General features: G+C 35.7%; 1 protein-coding gene across 4 annotated transcripts in view; it reads right to left on the bottom strand.

The window, feature by feature from the left end:
- CCDC171 (coiled-coil domain containing 171) overlaps positions 1–18209 on the bottom strand; it is a 167029-nt gene that overhangs the window by 95677 nt on the left and 53143 nt on the right. For all 4 annotated transcript variants that reach the window (XM_042877338.1, XM_042877339.1, XM_042877340.1 and 1 more), the window contains 6 exons: positions 16881–16983; positions 12071–12174; positions 9227–9316; positions 7182–7382; positions 5095–5262; positions 2992–3180 (listed from right to left, as the gene is read on the bottom strand). In XM_042877338.1, coding sequence (XP_042733272.1) covers positions 2992–3180; positions 5095–5262; positions 7182–7382; positions 9227–9316; positions 12071–12174; positions 16881–16983 — 855 coding nt within the window. The remainder of the gene's footprint in view (positions 1–2991; positions 3181–5094; positions 5263–7181; positions 7383–9226; positions 9317–12070; positions 12175–16880; positions 16984–18209) is intronic.

Here is an 18209-nt window from a genome sequence, read left to right as displayed (position 1 = left end):
TCCCTTTTCGTAAAATTTCATTAATCTGTTGAAATTAACATTTTAAAATATGAGGGCTGCTCTGAAAGTAATGCCTCCTATTGTGTAATGTTGGCCCAAGTCATCAGAGGCAGATGATGTTGGTATGGCAAGAGAGGCTGAACTTCTCCAACACTATTCCATTACATGTTGATGCTATGTGACAGATGGTAGCAGAGGGCCAGTCTGACAGAATGGCATCTGACATGGAAGTGTAGACGAAGAAAAAGTGTGCCACTGAATTCCTCCATGCAGAAAAAATTGCACCCACTGACATTCATCGATGATTGCTGAACATTTATGGAGTCCAAACACTGGATGTGAGCACAGTGAGGTGGTGGGTGGTGGTTTTCAGCAGTGGAAAAAACAACATGAAAGACAAGCCACATTCTGGATAGCCATGCATAGCTGTTACATCGCAGAATGAAGAGCGCCTTGATCACCGCATCCAGACGAATCAACAAATTACAATCAGGGAACTACGCATGGAGCTAGAAATATCTGCTTCAATGCATTGAAACGATGGTGACAAGACTGGAATATCACAAAGTTTGTGCCAGATGGGTCCCATGATTGCTCACTCAGGAACAGAATGAACACCACAGACAAGTTTGTCAGGAAATAATGAATGAATATGAAACTGAAGGTGACAATCTCCTGGTCTCGTAATATCATCATCACCAGTGATAAGACTGGTAATGATCCTAGTGTCACCACTACTAGCAGGATTCAAAATGGCAGTCCATGGAGCAGTGAAATCCTCATCAAAGAGAAAGCTCAATATGCAGTCTTCAGCAGGTAAAAGGGTATGCACTATCTTCTATTCTATCTGGAATAGGAAAGGAGATCCTTCTGGATTTCCTGCAACCTGGACAAACCATCAACCTTGAACGCTACATTGTAATGCTGATGGCTTGAACTTCCAGAGTCAGGCCACATAAGAAGATAAGCTTTTCTCCTGCAACACGATAATGCCAGGCCCCAGACCGTGGAGAACACTACCAATCTTGGCTGAACTGTCCTATTTCAAGCACCATACAGTCTAGATTTGGATCGTTCTGACTTTCATCTGTTTGGGCCAATGAAAAATGGACTGCGTGGGCAACATTTTTCTAAAACCACCACCATCATAGCAAATGTGAAACAGTAACAGAAACCAAGTTTCACTGGTGCAGATTTTTACAAGTGTCATATGCAGGCTGTTGTTCATTGCTGGCAAAAATGCATACCTAATGATGGCAACGATGTTGAAAAACAATGTTTTGTGTTTTGTAGCTGAGAATTTGGACTTTCAAATAGTGTTATTGTGCTCTTTGTATCTGTTGTGGTTTCCATAGAAACAGATAGGAAGAATTACTTTTGGAACAAACTACACAGTTACAGGATTTTTCTCTTACAACATATTTTTCTATATGAGAACAAAACCCTCCTATTTTAAGCAGCTGCCACAAGAAATGGGGACAGATTAATAAATGCCTATATAATAAACAACAACTGCTAGTTAAAATTCAGAAGTCATTTCCTATGAGACTATGCATTGGCTAAATAAATAATCTGTGTGAGGCTAAGGAATAGGCATAGTAACATTTTCAGAATGGCACTCTACCAAATCATGGGGACTGTTTTTTCTACTCAAGGCAGGGAAAAGGGATATTTTAAGCTCAACTGACCAAATATGGAAACCAGGAACAAGAATGGCATTATCTGTAGGGAGTTTGTTTATTGCTGATCAGTATTAAGGCAACTCTGGGAAATTCTGCCATACAGAAAAACAGTGAAACTGCATTCTGGTTACATCATTCACCTGATCAACAATAACAGCTGTGATGTACAATCTAACAGTAACCATAGATCCTACCTTGAAGTCAGGGATCCTGAACAGTACTAGCTGAGGGCAGAAGCACTGGCAGTTGTTACTGTCTCCATATTGCTACATCCCATTTCAATTAAAAAGGAACCTTTCAGAAAAGTTCCAATTCTCCACGTCAATTCCAAGACACCAAAACAACAGTCTCCAAGATATTTTACTCACACTGCTGTGCAGTTACAGCTCTCAGAAAAACTGATAAAGTCATGAATACAGATCTAAGACACATGTCTGAATTGCCATTTTTCTATTTGCCTTCATATATGCTTTCTATGTTAATAAAGCTACATTAGTGTATCTGCATAACTGATTCAGCACTGCAGCAACTGTCCAGATTAACACAGTTGACAGGACCAAAATATAACAAGGAAAAGACAATCAAGTCTTGCAAGAAGCAGGCAGTCAAGACTACAGCAGTCCTAACTGCAGATATCCATGAAGCTTGTGGACCTCAAAAAGGTAAAAGTTTAATCAATATTTGCAGGTCCAAACTTGAAAAGCAGAAATTCAGAGGAAATTAGAATGTCTTGTTCCATGCAAACTGGAACTCTAGAAAGAACAAAGATGCAACAAAGTTCTGCTGAGTAATCTGTGCATACAGATGCTACACTGCCAAGGTACCAACCCCATCAGTTTGTACACTACGTAACTTTTTTTTCTAAAAAATATGCACAGATATTTCTAAGAAAAAGCATTTCCTGGGTAGAAACACAGCAGTTCTTTACAATTTGTTGACAGATAAAAGCATCTTCCAGGTTTGCCTAACGCATAGCCCACAGCAGAGAGCCATGTTTTCAGTACGCTGCTATACTACATAATTTCTAATACAAGTAATTTATATCTTCCACCTTTAGCTGTAAAGAAAAAAAAAGTCACTAGTAAGTGCTAGACTGAAATAAGCAGTATTTAAATAGTCATTTGTTTCCTATTCCAAGAGAAATGAAAACTAGCACAGTTGCTGTAGTGATGCAGTATTTTTTTTAAATTATTTTTAAAATACACTAAAATTCCCAAATAATCTGAAATTGGTTAGAAGCTCAAACTACTGAAATAGTCCATTAAATATTTACAAGGAAGAAAAACGAGAGAACTTCACAGCACCATACCTGTGCCCTTGCATGAACTTCCCCAAGGAGATCTGAGTACTGCTGTTCCAGGCACTTTTTTTGTTTCTGCCAACAGCTTTCCTGTGCTTTCATCTGTTCAGCCATTTTGCTAATATCATCTTCCTGGCTCCGCTGAAGCTCCTTCATAGTATCAGACTTGTTCTTACAAATATATTCTAGGTGAGATATCTGTGTGACAGGTGTTTAAAAAGAAACATTATCTCCCCACGTATAAACCTTTTGACTTTAACTGTACATATTAATTTAAGCACAGACTCTTGCAGCATAAAATCTAGATTTTAATTTCTTCAACGTATTTATTAGAAGTAAAAACCCTTTCATGACAGAACACTTTCTTGAATCTTGCAAGACACATGTTAGAAAAATGGCTTTTATTCTGGCCACCTTTGTTCTTTCTTGAAGATAACTGCTGCCTTCTTTCTTGGAAATCTGACCCAGAGATCTCTTGCTTATATTGAAAAAAAGCTAAATCTTGTATTGCTAAATTAGTAATCCAATCATACTAGTCCTCTAGTAGCTTGCAAGAACTGCAAGTAATAATGAAAAAAAAACTAGCTCTTAATTTTATTTTTTCTTTCCTTAGAAAACCAGTGCTCTTCATACATTGAGTATGAAATTGACTGCAAGAAGTGTATAGAAGATTTTTCTAAAAAGTAGCTCACTAGATTATGACGTGATTCCAATGAGCATGAAAGGATTCACTCTGTGATTCAACTTCTCAGTTCCCATGCAAACTAATGGAGGAATGAATGAAGCTCACAATAATCTCTAAATACACATACATGTATTTTGTTACAAAAGAGTACCAGCAATGTATTTTTAAAAACCATCACATGACAGAGCAGAAGAAAAATTTTGTTCTGAGAAAACAGGTAGACCACAGGAAGGCTGCCCCAAATCCTCAAAAAGTTGATAAGTATGTGATGAGCGCCCTACAGCCCTCTTAATCAATCACAACAAGCTTACTAAATTAAAATGCTGAAAGAAGAAAAATATACCCGAAGTCACTGCCAACAGTGTCCACTCCCTTCACTTCTGCTTTCTTTCCACCTCTAATTTGAAATGAAAATAAAAATTTTGCCTGTACAGTCAGTTTCCATAGTCCAGAATTTATTCTAATCTACATTTCTGTTGTAGTTTTGATTGACTGTTAGGTTATTATCCAAATAATGGGAAGAGTCAGAATAATTCTCTGAATAAAACCAGCTCTGTCTCAAGTCTGCCCACAATTCCAGCAGATGAGAAGATTCTGAAACAGCCTTTCCCTTCTGATGCTTCAATACCAACATGTCCAAAGCAGCCAGGATCTGGAACCATTCTACTAGACCATGTCAGTCTAGACCTGCCCTGATCAAAGGTGTCAGAACATGAACTGAAACTGAAGAGTGGTGTGTGTTAGACAGAAGAGCCAGTTTAAGTCCTTTTAAAACTTTTCTTTCTCTTAAAAAAAGTCGAGATTTCCACGAAGAATGGCCACGAAAGCTTAGTAACACTGAAGTCACTCAGAAAAGTGCAGTTCCCTCCTTGAACAAATATTAGCACACACTGACATACTTTACAAAAATAACTGTTTTCTATTGTATTTCTGAATATAAATCTCATGGTCAAGAAGTTATAATTAAACAAAAAATAGATAGGGCATTTCTTCCAGTAGTATATCTGAATCTTAAGCACATAATTTAAAAATGATGTTCCTAAAGTAAGTGCATTTTGTTTCTGTTTTATGCTAAAATAAAGACTTGCTTTATTAGTGTAAATGACTAAGTTCTTTGAATTGCTTCATCAGTAAGATTAATTTATTTTCTTTTAATTAGGTCCCTGTGGCTAATATTGGCTAGTACTATTAGCATGTCCTGCACAGAAAGCGGAGCTTAGAGACTTCATACAGACTTCAGTCACTTTTACATGCCCACAGCAATGGCATCAAACTGAGTTGTAGACAAGCCATAATTAATGGTATTGAATTATTAACGCCCAAATTCTTTTTGAAATAAGATGAATGTCAGTCCTTTTTAATGATACTGTGATGTGGACAAATGTCACTGAATTTAATAGAGGTAGCTGGTGCCTAAGGACACTTACCTTCTCATTAGCCCTGTTGAGGTCTAAGATCAGGGCATCAACATTCTCCTGCAAGACTGCACAAAGCTCCGACCAAGAGAATCTATCTAGGATGCCTTCTGGTTGTTTTATAAGCACACAGCCAGCTACCAAATGCTGGTACAAGCCATGAAGGAAGGTTAGCTTCTCCTGAGACAAAAAGAAAAATCAACTGTTAACTATGAACCATGTTAGAATCCAAAGAGATACATCACACTTGTAGTAACACAGATTCAAAAAAAAACAAAAACAAACAAACAAACAAACAAAAAAACACATAAGAGCTCATTCTCAAACCTTTTCAAAGGCAATGCTGTTAATATTCACAGTCAAACATATTAAAGTTAGAATAGGAACACAGTTTGTACAACATCTGTATGATTAGAAATACTATATAAATACAGAAAACCCAATTTTGCAGTGCTCAAAACCAATGCAACCTGACACTGCTATCAGTAGTGCTATCAGTAACATAAATGATGAAATTGCATTTAACACTTCCAGGTACATTCAAGCCATACTTACCTCCAATACCTGCATAGCAGACAGAAAGCAGTCTCATAGCTGAGCAGCACAAAACGCTGTTCAAACAACTGAGACTACAATCATTCAAAAATTTCTTTTGTGTGAAATGTGTACAATCAAATAGTTAGACAAAGCAGGCTTACAGCTTCATCAGTAAAATTTCACAACCCACATCTCTCTCATTTATACTGATTTTAGTCAGTGGTATAATAAATTGGTATGTTACAAATCCTCCTTAGAAACAAAAGCAGGCAATGGAAATTCCAGACTTCATCCTTTTAGTACAGATATGCAACTTAGCAGCCTTCACTAAGAAAATGACAGAAAGCTGTACCTCAATAGCCACAAGAAATAGAGCCCTTATTCAAAGTCAATAAACCAGTGGAAAGGTTCCCATTGTTTTCCAGAGGCTCTGGATGAGGCTTTAAATCAAGGAATTGCGGACAACTAAGTTGAGAGATTATGTTTTTTCTGACTCTTTCACTGCATTTCAGTGCATTTTCTCACAATTATTTCATGGTGTTTTAGGCCAAGGGAGAAAAAAAAAAAAAAAAAAAAAGTAAAGTAGTTTAGTTTGTTCTGACTTTATTTCTGGCAGATCTTTTAATTCCCAAGGAAACTGCAGTGTGCCATCATCACTGCATTTTTGCTAGAGCTGTGATAAACCAAGGATGATAATTATACATTTGGCATGAAAATAAGGGATCCCAAGACCTCAAATCAATTCACACATGTTGAATGCAACCACAGTTCAGTAGACATGCTGACTTTACAATATAACCAGGCTTCTAGTTTCCTTCACTTTAATCATTATCTGATGTGTATAACAATTCCAGCTGCTTCATGTGGACACTATTTAAATACCAGACTGCTAGGGAGGTGGAAAGAATGTTTCCTTTTTACTCAAACTGGCATGCACATTTAAATTTGTGGAAGTAATGAGCTCAATATGGACAAGAATGATAAAAAAAATCACTGCTATTGCTAGTACAGAACTACTTTACAGGGTGAAAGAAAGCAAGAAAATCAACATCTATAAGGAGACAGAGAAAAAAGTCCTGAAATAAAAAGTTTTGAAGCAATTCCCACTTACAGTACACCACAACAAGCTAACAGGTTGCAAAGAATTTTCAGGTCAGGCAGGCAAAATTTCACATTTCCTAACTATTAATTGCTATGTGAATCAGTAATTAACAACATGTGAAGACAACACTACCGTATGTTCCAGTGTATAGAATATTTCTGCTGACTTTCAAGCTGAAAGAAAAATTAATGTTCATCAGGTATAGCTGTTTAAATAAACTCAGTTGTTTAAAAATTCAAAATACCAGAAGAGTTAAGATATTAGTTCCAACACAGATGGAAGGAGAAAGAACGTATCCTCAGATCTTGTAGATATTAAATACATATTTCAGAATACGTATCTTAAAATCATATTTTTGGGGTAAATCTGTTAAGTCTAAAAGTAACCATCTGATGTATGTAAATGTATAAAGTGAGATTAAATAAAGACTTTTTGACAGTCGTCTTGTCTCTGGTAATACCTCCATATCCTTCTGGTAAGCCCTGGTAAGCTTCTGGATTTCATTTTCAGATTCTGCGGCACGTACTTTCTCCTCCTCCCAGCGCTGCTGCACATTCTGTAGTTCCATTTGTAAAGTTCCTATTAAAGCTGTTCTGTCTGCACACTCAGTATGCAGAAGATTTAACTCTTTATTGGCATCGGCCAGCTTATCCCGTGCTTCCTGTAGAACAGAGGCACAGAACAGAAATGCTGGTAAGAACTTTGCTCCATGAAATGCCACATTACTCCAGAGCTCTGCAGCTGAAGGCTCTAGGCTCACATCTCCCTATCTGCATCTTGCTACTAATAGACTTTTCAAAGTTGACATAACTGTGAACTGGACAACATCAGAAACGTATCTCTGAAAGTCAAAAGCACCATGGTATGACAAAATTTCCTTCTGAATTCAGAATCCAGTTTCTCTTTCCAAACGAGAATACAAAAATCACGAACATAAATTATCCTCAGCAGAGTAGATTGCTCTTAAAGACACTGAAAAGACACATTACTTTCATAAGTTAATCTCTGATCCATTACAGTCACCTTGGTGGACAACATGAACAGCTACTGTGCACAATGTCCTCTTTATGGTATGGAAAAAATAATAACAATTTGAGGAGTCCCTTTGGAGGTGTGACCATGAAAACAAACTATTTAACAGAAATGGTTACAAGTACTTTCATGTTACCAAGACCAAACTCATAAACAAACAATTTTTTAAATTACGCCTTTTAGGGTCACAGATTGCTGACATGGAGTGAGTAAATACACATGCTTGTCGTTCCTATAAGCACTGGACTTCTGGAACTGCCACAGGTTGTTAAAACACTGCTTTTCTTAAACGAAATGGAAGCACTGTTTATTTTCTATAAGACCATAGTTGATTATACAGAAAATATAAAAGACAATTCATTAGACAATGTCAACTTTTCTTCTTAATGAGAATACTTAAAGATGAAAGCATTGGGAAATTTCTAACAAATATTTATTGAATTTTATTACCAATGACTTAAAGAAATTTTTGTACTGTATACTAAGCATGCTCTTTTTTTTCCATGAAGAATACACATATCTATTGCAAAACATCAGGAAAAAATAAAGCACCTAAGATTTTAAAATAACTTATAACAGAAGAAGTAGTCTTATGTGTCCTCAACATAAATTAACTAGTAAAGAAAGAACCAATCAGAAGAGATCGTGTCCAAATATAAACTAATATAAGATTCAGTGTACGTTGCAGAAATATCTGCAACTAAACTGATCTGATAAAACAGAATGTCCCCAGCAAAAGAATCTGAGCAACATTGGGAGTAAAGACATTTTATTTTGGCAATAATATAATATACTATCAACTGGGAGATTAAATTTAACCACAACCCCAGGACTTCCTCAGTCCCTTGGCCACTGGTGTAACCAGACAGGAGTTCCACAAAAGCGGTATGTCAGCCAAAAACAGAAACAAAAAACAAACAAGCAAACAAACAAAAAAATATCCTAATTCAGAAAGTAAAGAGAAGAGTTATTAAGTTCTGAAGCGTTTTTAGCAGTTCCCAGGTACATCTTACTATAAGAAACTTTGTACTGTGCATTAACTTGATACCTAATACCTATATTAACGTCTGATACAAAAATTGGAGAAGGACATCCTAAATAAAATGTTCTTCCATGCGTGCAGAGGTAATTAAATAATTCTTTTCATTTTAGATCTCTTCAGAAGGTAGATACAGCTAGTTAAGAAAAAAAATACTGACATTCATTTCAATATGAATCAATACTTTACAAATTAAAAAAAAAATATTTCAAATCATTTCAGAAGTGAAATGACTGGAATGCTCAGTTGCAGAGACTCAGGTTGTGACTAGGATAAGGCAGCATGACTTCAAACTAGCTTGCTAGGTAATTAGTCTGCTTAACAGAACACAAAGATATAGAGATTTATTCTGATAAAACAAAAAGATAACTTAAATCTAGAAGGATACTAATTGCAGAACTTTTAAATTCAATGTTAAGTTCATTAAACCATACCTTAAGGTCTTGACTTAAAACATACATCTTGTCTTTGGATATCTCAAGCTCTTTTGCTGTGTTTTCACACAAAGTGTTCATTTTCTTAAGCTGTGAAAAACATGAAGGTCAAGAAGACTTTTAGAGAAAAGCAACATAATAACTTTAATACAAAGGAAGAATTATTTATAATAAACTTCTTTTCAATTCCTTTGACAATATTTACGCTTTCTACAACCTAAATAATGTGTCATTAAAAAAGAACCAAAAGCTATTTTACAGTTATTAAAGATAAATAGTAGTGGTTAAAATCCCAAACTGAGCCCAGTATTAACTTTCCCATCTCAAAACATCTGACAAAAAACAAAGACTCTGAAGTGTGTCTGAAATGTAATACATTTAGATTATGATTTAGGGAGTAGTTTCAGAAAACAAGTTTTCAAAGTCAGTGGCCTTCTGTAGAAAGTGTCCATGTAGAGAGTAGCCTCCACTTTTACTAAGGGCAGCATAGCACTCACACAACCTGAAGAAGTAGCAATGTTCTCAAGAGAGGTACGATAAGACGTAACCTATCTTAGAGGTAGGTCGTGACCAGCATGTATACCAGCTTCATTTTTCACTTTCAGAGACATCACTACAATCTGTGTTACAGAGTGGTTAATAATAAGTATGTCTGAAATTAAGCACCAAATATATAGCTACTATAGTAAAGGTTATTCCTCACAGCTGAGCACTCAAAAGCAACTCGAAAGTCAAATATCCCATTCGCAAAATTCACTAATTATTCTGGAGCCTATATTTTTGTTCCCTCTCAGATAAGTAGACCTGGCAAAAAAAAGTAAGGAAATAACTGCAGTACATTACAGAATGCAGTAATTTTATTGGTTTAGTAGCCCTTTCTCTCTTTCCAAACCTATTGTAACCTGTATACTATACAAAAAGTTAAAAGCTTATGTTCTGTCAAAACCAAAACGTGTACACCTTTCAGTCACACAACCAAAGTAGACCATTTAATCTAACATTTAGCACACTAAGCTGAAGGTGACAAATGCCAAGTCTATCAGCAGATTACACACGTACACATATATGTAAATGTATATTAATAATTTCATCGATATACGTGATCATGTTGGAAGCCTCACTATAAAAATAACTGCTCCACAATTCTTCTAAACTAAACCCTAAGTGGTGTGTAATAAAACACCCTATTTTATTGCACAATGCCCTCTATCGTCCCTCTTAGTTTTACTGTATTATAGGGAACAGTTTTATTACTAAACATATCCGACATGCAAGAAGCCAAAAGCACTGTTATCCGTGCGGGCAGGGACAATGAAAAAGGGCAGAGCGCTGCCCTTTCTGTGCACAATGAAGGTGCTCAGTGATCTCTGGCTCCGTATGACAACTTCAGGGTCAGTCACACGCAGTCCTACTGGGAAGTCTTGTGGCAGGTCATCAGTTGGTCCTGCTCTGCTTGCGATTTATTTTCCTTGACAGTTCATTCTTCTTTCTGTCAGAATACTCACTTTGCTTTCTTAGCAGCCACCCCCTTGGTCTCCCCACTGCTGTCTCTGGCACAGTTTCACAACAAAGCACATCACTAAGCCAAAGCCTGCTGAGTCGACTTTTCAACTGTGCTGCATATCACGTGACATTCCTCCTCCCAAATAACAATTCGCTGTGGGTAATATGTTCCTAGTTACTCTGCAGCTCCCAGACTTGGGTCTCAGAAGACTTTCATAATGACTATACACGTCAGTTCTCTTATCTCACTGGGAGAGACCTAACTGTGCTTGCTGTTTACTAAAGTGTAATTGTTTCCATGGTTACTTATTTTTGCACCCATTGAACAAACTCAATGGTATTCCAGGATGCTAGGCTTTTTCCAATAAGAGGGGCGAAGATGATACAGTTTTGTTTTTAACATTATGAAGGCACAGCAACGCTGTGTTTCTGTAAAGACAAAAGACGAAACTCAGGAATGAAAAATCACTACTGACATTTTTACAATCTTACTGCACTTTTGTCATCCGTACTTGCTAACTTAATCCAAAGATAAGTTATTTACAATTCTGTACAAAAAAGCTTTAGAAGAGTGTATTTAACTTCTCTCTGCAACCTTTAAAGCCACAAATTCATAAAACATTTAAACCCAAGAGGATTAATTTAATTACATTAGCAATACAAATGAGAAAATAAATGCAAGATTGTGACTTTTCAGACAGTGAAATAAAAGGTCAGCAGACTTCTATCAAAAGCATTCTTTTTTTTTTTTTATCAAAGATAAGACTCACAAAACTGAAATGTATCAATTGTCATCTTAGATATCCTAATGAAATTACTGCCAAGGTATCAGTTTACTTGAAAAGACTGCTGGAAATCACAAAAAATGAGAGACTTCATAATAAAGTCACTAATCTCAGCAAAGTATGCCACTTCCAAAATATACAACAGGGTGCATATTTGCACATCTGATATCAAAGACTGTTGAGGCTCAAGTGGCATTCACTATTATTATGTAATACACAGCCCATCAAACTCTTACACTCTCTTTTAGCCGAAATTAGAGATTCAGAAGAACTATTTCCATACCTGTTTATTAAAAATAATAAGCTCAACACATTAAAAAAAAAAACACACACAAAAAAAGGAAAAAAAAAGACAGTCTTCTTCCCCTTCCTCCCAAATGTAAGTGAAACTTCACTGTAAGGCAAGCTTAGAGAAACAGTAGTGACAGAGACTATTTCTTTTAGTATATGTGAAGCTGTCAGCATTCCCTCTCTTCTGACCTTTGTTACAAGCAAAGCACATGTACTGCTGCAGGCCGAAGGCAATAGGTATAGAGCCAAACAGTGCAAGTGTTACCTCATTAGATGTGTCTTCCAGCTTGTTCTGGTAAGCTGTCAAGGTACACCTCAAAGTCTCAAGGACAGAGAGGCTTGAAGGTTTATCTTTGTCCTTATGAGAGCCTAAAGAAAAATACAGAATGAAAATTAAGCCCATAAAGCCACAGAGAAAAAACTACTCACACAGATGAGAGGTATTAAAATTAGTTAGGGCTTCAATTACAATACAAAACACTGAACAGCAGCCTTGTTGTCCACAGGAGATAAAACTGGATGGTCACACTTTCACAATAAATACAGCTGAAAGACATTTGTATAAAAGCTTTAATGCAAAATACAGAACTGTAAATTCTGCGTTATATTTTTACTGAATGTATTTGTTATGCAGTCTCACATACAAGTTCTACAGTGGTCAAATCTCTGTTATTCAGTCATACCAGCCAGCATTAAAACCGCACAATAACACAGCCTGAAAAACATGTTGCCTGAAAGTTAAGAACATTACACTTTTCTTGACATTACTCCACTGTTGTGACTAAGCATGTAAATTATAATGTAGTACATCATTTACTCAAAGCTTTACTGAGCCAAAGATCACACAAGTGTTAAGCTTGGACAAATCTTAAAAACCTTTTAAATGATTTTCATTCCAAAGGAAAAAATAATATATATATATACATTATCTGTCTGCAGAGTCCTTCATAATGTTTCAATTATAAATCTTCATGTTGATACATCGCACAACTACACTTACTTATTCAACCTTTAGACAGAGAATTCTGATCTGGTGGCCTCAATTAGGACTTACGAACAAGTTTGAACATCCCAAAACCTGTAGTACAGTGTGCTAAGAAAGCAAAACAACACAGCTCTGATAAAGAGATGACATAACAGGATGTCAGCTGATATTAAAATTCTGCGAACAAACTTCCCCATTTTTTACTGGCACTACAGCAAAACAGCAGATTATTGACAAATTCCTCTTCTTAGATTTGTTAATATTAATATGCAACACTTACAAACCTATTTTGTAACAGATAGTAATATATTTTCTTCAAGCTTTAAAGTTAAGGATGCACAGGTTACCCACTGTAGGAACATTTTGCAGTGATCCTAATGCACAGAAAAAAAAAAAAAGAAAAAAAGTACTGTTCTTCCATACTTCTATCTCCAATGAATCTGTAACGCACAATTATCATCAGTTTAAAATAATACCTATTAAGTCAATCTAGGGGTTGCCTCTCACTCTATTTTTCAGTTAGCTCTTCAAATAATGTATCTGAAGTCCAAACCTGTAATGATATCCTTGAAACTTACTTTTCCACTACCTTAATTTATCCAAGGTGGCTCATAAAGTCAAATTGGGCAATGAACTCCAAGTTTTTTTCTTGTGTCAGTCACAGTCCTCCATAAAATTCTGTCAGTCAGAGAAGGTGTCCTTACAGATTTAAAAGTTGTTGGATATCTTTTTTTTTAATTTTAAGAATACTATGGCTAGTGTTTCCAAATGATATATTACTCCACATGCTATACAAAAATGATGTATCCTGCAGATTACATATAACACACCATTGCTATCTACACATATATGCAAGTAAGAAAGCCAATGACCTTCCTGAAATTTTAATTATGGGCTTATTACCCAGCCCTTTCACACAAAGAAGCATAGAATATGTCTGAGTACCATTCAGATGGAACACTAACATTTCCTTCTAGCCAGCCATTACTGTCAAAGTCACACCTCGAAAAACAAATCTAGATTTGTAAATTTTATTTCAGTCATGGGAGCAAGGTCTGCTCTAAAGCATAAAAGTGAATATAGAAAGAATGCATATCGCAAGCACAGAATGCTCCTCTGTAGTGTCAAGTACCTTCAGCAGACAGGTACTTACTGCAGCTTCTAAAGGTCTACAGAGTCAGGGAAAAGCCAGATCTTTTCAGTGGAAGTCCCTAAACCAAAACTGAGTTAACAAAATGTTAATTTAAAATCTACATGAAAAAAAACATAAAATGTTTTGTCACCATAGCTAAAGCAAGGAATGCCCAGGACTCCAGTCCTGCTGTCTCAAGACTTCTTTCTATTACCCACAGTAGGAACATTTTGCACCAATACTACTGCACAGAGAAAAAAAGAAAAAAGAAAAAAAAGAGAAGTATTATTCTTCTATATTTCTCACTCCAAAGACGCTGTAATACACAATTATCATCAATTTAATACTCATTAATTCAGTCCAGGGGTTGTCTTCCAATACACATTTTTCAACAAGCTCTCCAAATAATTTATCTTCATTTCTGAAGCGCCAAACTGCAATGCCGTCCCTGAAACATGTCTCTGACCTGTCTTAATTTACATAATAGCTGCCAAGAACAGACTTTTGCCAGTAAACTTTCTATCCTGACATTCCTTGCCTTTACTGAAACCCCGTTTTTTGGCAGCTCAGCCTGCCAACAGAAATACCAGATTCCACCTTCCTCCATTAGCTGAAAGCAAGCCTACACTTCCAATACTGGCCAAAATTTGTCTGTTTCTATACAACTTTACAAGAGACATGCAACATAATCCAAATGGTATTATCTTACTGGCCCTTCTTCAGCAATGAGGAATTAAAAAGCATTACTTGAAGCATTTGCCCAGTGAAATCTAAGAGTTTCAGGGAAGAATTTTGAGAAGATACCAGGTTCTATAGAATTCTGACAGGAGGCAAATAGGTGAGAATACTCTTACAGCCACTCCTTCAGACTTTCTACTGAGACTAGAAGCTAACACTCCTACCTGTTCACAGTCAATTTACTTTCTTGTTTTCCCCAGATTAATTCAACTACTTTTTTTTTTTTTTTCCCTGAAATTAAGAGAAACTTCACCGAGCACAAGTCCTATGGTTGAATAATTACAGTACATAACAAACTGAACAGGGACAAACTGTTATCATGTAAACTGGCCAGCAAGAGTAACAACACTGAAGAATGCTTATGAAGGTTTTTGAGAAGAGGAAGATGTAGGCTAATACTTCTTCTTTTGGGAATAAAAACGGAAAAGATAACTTTTTAAAATACTTTTTTCTTAATCTAACAAATATAAAGTCTCCTTTTCCTGTGTAGCTCAAAAAGCATCACAACTATCAGCGCTAAATGGTGAGGCTGAACTCTTAATATTGACAGATTTTTAAGTAAAACTTTCAACCACTTGAGATGGAAGCTTAAAAAATGCAACAGAAAGAAGGAATTCCCAAAAAACTGCTCATGTAGCACTAATTTCCCACTCCTGCCAACTGGACTATAGCAATTTATTGAAGATTTTCACTTTTACTGACAAGGCATTCTCATTTAAAATAAGACTTTTTTTTTAATGAAATGAATTGTTACATAATACATTCGTAAGTACAACACATTACGGTAATAGTGTTAAAAATGCTTGCTAAAAATTTCACACCCTGAAGCGCAGCAAAACTGTAGAACAAATAGTCTAGTCAACAGTTCTCTTTAAATAAGCTCTTTCAAAGTTTACTCGAAACAACAAAGCAAATTAATATTGAAATTACCAAATCACAGTTAAGATAGATCAAAACAGTTGTTTGGAAGGTTTATCACATGGGTGAGCAGAAAACCTACCCAGAAGACAATTACTGCTTTGGAACTATGCACTGGCTGCAGCATCCAGCTCCCTCCAGAACTGCAGAATCCCTTCTAGGCATGTGGAACTTTGCAAGAATGAGGAAAACAAAGTTTTGAAGAGCTTTTCAGTCTGACATATCTATAGTAAACCTACAGAACCTATAGGTATTACCCACAGGAATTACATTTGTAATTACAGAATAAATCTGTATCCAGTCTCCAAATGAAAGTTTTATAGACGATATGATGAAAGCAATTTATCACAAATGCAAGGCTAGGTCTTTGAGGATGAAAAGTCTTAGGTTTCTCTATTCCATTCTAACAGTACCAAGTTCTAAAAAAGATCCTTATATATATGTATATATACACATCCGTCCTCAGATGTGCTACACCACCTTTTACACCCACTGCTGCTCAACAGTGCAGAAATCTATCATCACAATTTAAATAAAATAAATTCATTTGCCCTTTAAGCAACTTTTTATCTATTTTGGTTTTTTTTTCCTAGTTTATTTGCTCCGGCAGTTGGAAGTTTTTCATGTCTAGCAGGAATTATATACATAAAATTATTTTTAGATAATTTAAAATAGAAAAAGTGTACAGTTTCACTTAAAGAAATTAACACCTTCCACATTAAAATACAATTTCCTAGCCACCATTTTGAATGTTTAAGCACATGGCAGTTTGCTGAGTGACAAACATTAACTTAAAATTCATTTAATGAGAACAGAAAAATATTTTTTGTTTTATATTAATCAAATGAACGCAAGACAATATTAGTGCAGAATCAACAATAAAAAGTACTGTGCTATATCATGTGTCCTACACAACCTTTTTGAATATATGACCTTTATGTTGCTGAAGGTTGCCTCTGAATTTGGCTCAGTTCAGGCAAAACATCTGTTCCCTTTGCAGGTATACTGTAAGGACTTTTTTCTCAGTTGGATTTAGAGCACAGCAAGTGAGCCCTTTTCTGACCGATCACATATACCCCAGCATTTGTAAATCAAGCTCTGGGCTGACAACAGCAAGTCCACATTCCGTCACCCTTTCTCAGCTAGCAAGGCCATTTGACTGCTGTGAGAACTGCTCTTATCATGTCATCAAATCAAAGCATGTTGAGAAGAGGGAATGCAAGAGGCATCTGCAGAATTCCCACAATGTAGTGACTTTGGAACATTGACAGATGCATCTGTCATTTTATACCTTCAACTAACCTGCTGTCCGCTGGCCTGACATAGCAAAGCTGTCCAAGAGTAACTTCAGCTCCATCATGTTGTTTTCGTATGTCTCTGTTACAAAGACCTGGTGTTTCTTGGCCTTTATTTGACAGGAGATGCAAACAAGAGGGGAAAAAAGAAATCCATTATAATAGCAAAAGCATAAGCAGTACAGATCACAATATTCTTGTTGCCATTGAAATTTAAATTCATATTATATTTGTCACTCCTTTTCTTAAGTCAAGAGAGCTAATATCACCATAAATAATTAACAGAGTTTTATGGAACCTTGAAATCTGTTTAAAATAGAAGTATAAGCTCCAAATAGTGAAAACAAAAATAAAAAAATGATTGTATTTAAAACTAGTCTTAATCTTCTGCTGCTTTAAAAATATCTTAATGACTGCTAATTAACCACTGTCCAACAATGAAAGCAATGAAATCTACCGCTATAACCTACAAGGACATCCAGAAAGACAACAAACTACTGGCAGACAGGCTAGAAATTCATTATTTGGCGCTCTGTCAAATCCCACACCTATTCTCATTGCAAATCTGTCTACTTCAGTTGTTAGTATCTTTCATGCTCGATAGTGATTTCCTCAGTCTCAAAAACTCTTCCTTATGGATGGAATATGAAGCAGCAGAGGTCATCAGTTTCTAGCTCTGAATTTTCTTAAAGAAAGCTTTGAAACTTGTTCATTGTTCTTCAAACTAAGATACTCGATTTCCATTAAGTTTAACTGTACTATAGAGGAGTTTTTAATCAACACAATTTAAAGACTAACAAATCATTCTTTAGGTTTATATTTGATTTTAAAACGCAGCTTTCAAAGACTGTTATTACAGACGCATCCACAATTCTAGGCAAGACTAGCATCCTGTTGGGCGTACACGGTTTTGATTTCTCAACAAAATGCATAATTTTAGAAGAACACAGACATGATGTGATATATCTCAGGAGATTTAAAAAAAAGAGGAAATTAGACTTAAATAATTGTTCATAATTAATTTCAGAATTTCATAATTCCGTAATGACAGATTAAGTTCAAAGATGTCTCACCACTCTTAATTATTATTTTATAAACTCTTAGCGCCCATTTTAGTAATTTCTACTTCTATGTGATTACAAAAGATAATCCTCCTTGTAGTGAGAAAAAAATCCTACTGTTTTCTACAATATCTATAAACTATTGCTTTAGTTATGCTTCACTGCACATGTAAAGACCCCATCAATTTCTTAAGTATGGAAAACATCCTTCCTCAGAGAACTGCAACATACTGATAGTATATAACTGGCAGGCAAAAAAAAAAAAGAAAAAAAAA

Source organism: Lagopus leucura, unplaced genomic scaffold (assembly GCF_019238085.1).
Source record: "Lagopus leucura isolate 7727_CA_CO unplaced genomic scaffold, USGS_WTPT01 Super-Scaffold_100018, whole genome shotgun sequence".
NCBI classification, from domain to species: Eukaryota; Metazoa; Chordata; class Aves; order Galliformes; family Phasianidae; genus Lagopus; species Lagopus leucura.
The sequence above is the reverse complement of the archived record's forward strand: the minus strand, read 5'-3'. Positions and strand labels throughout refer to the sequence as shown.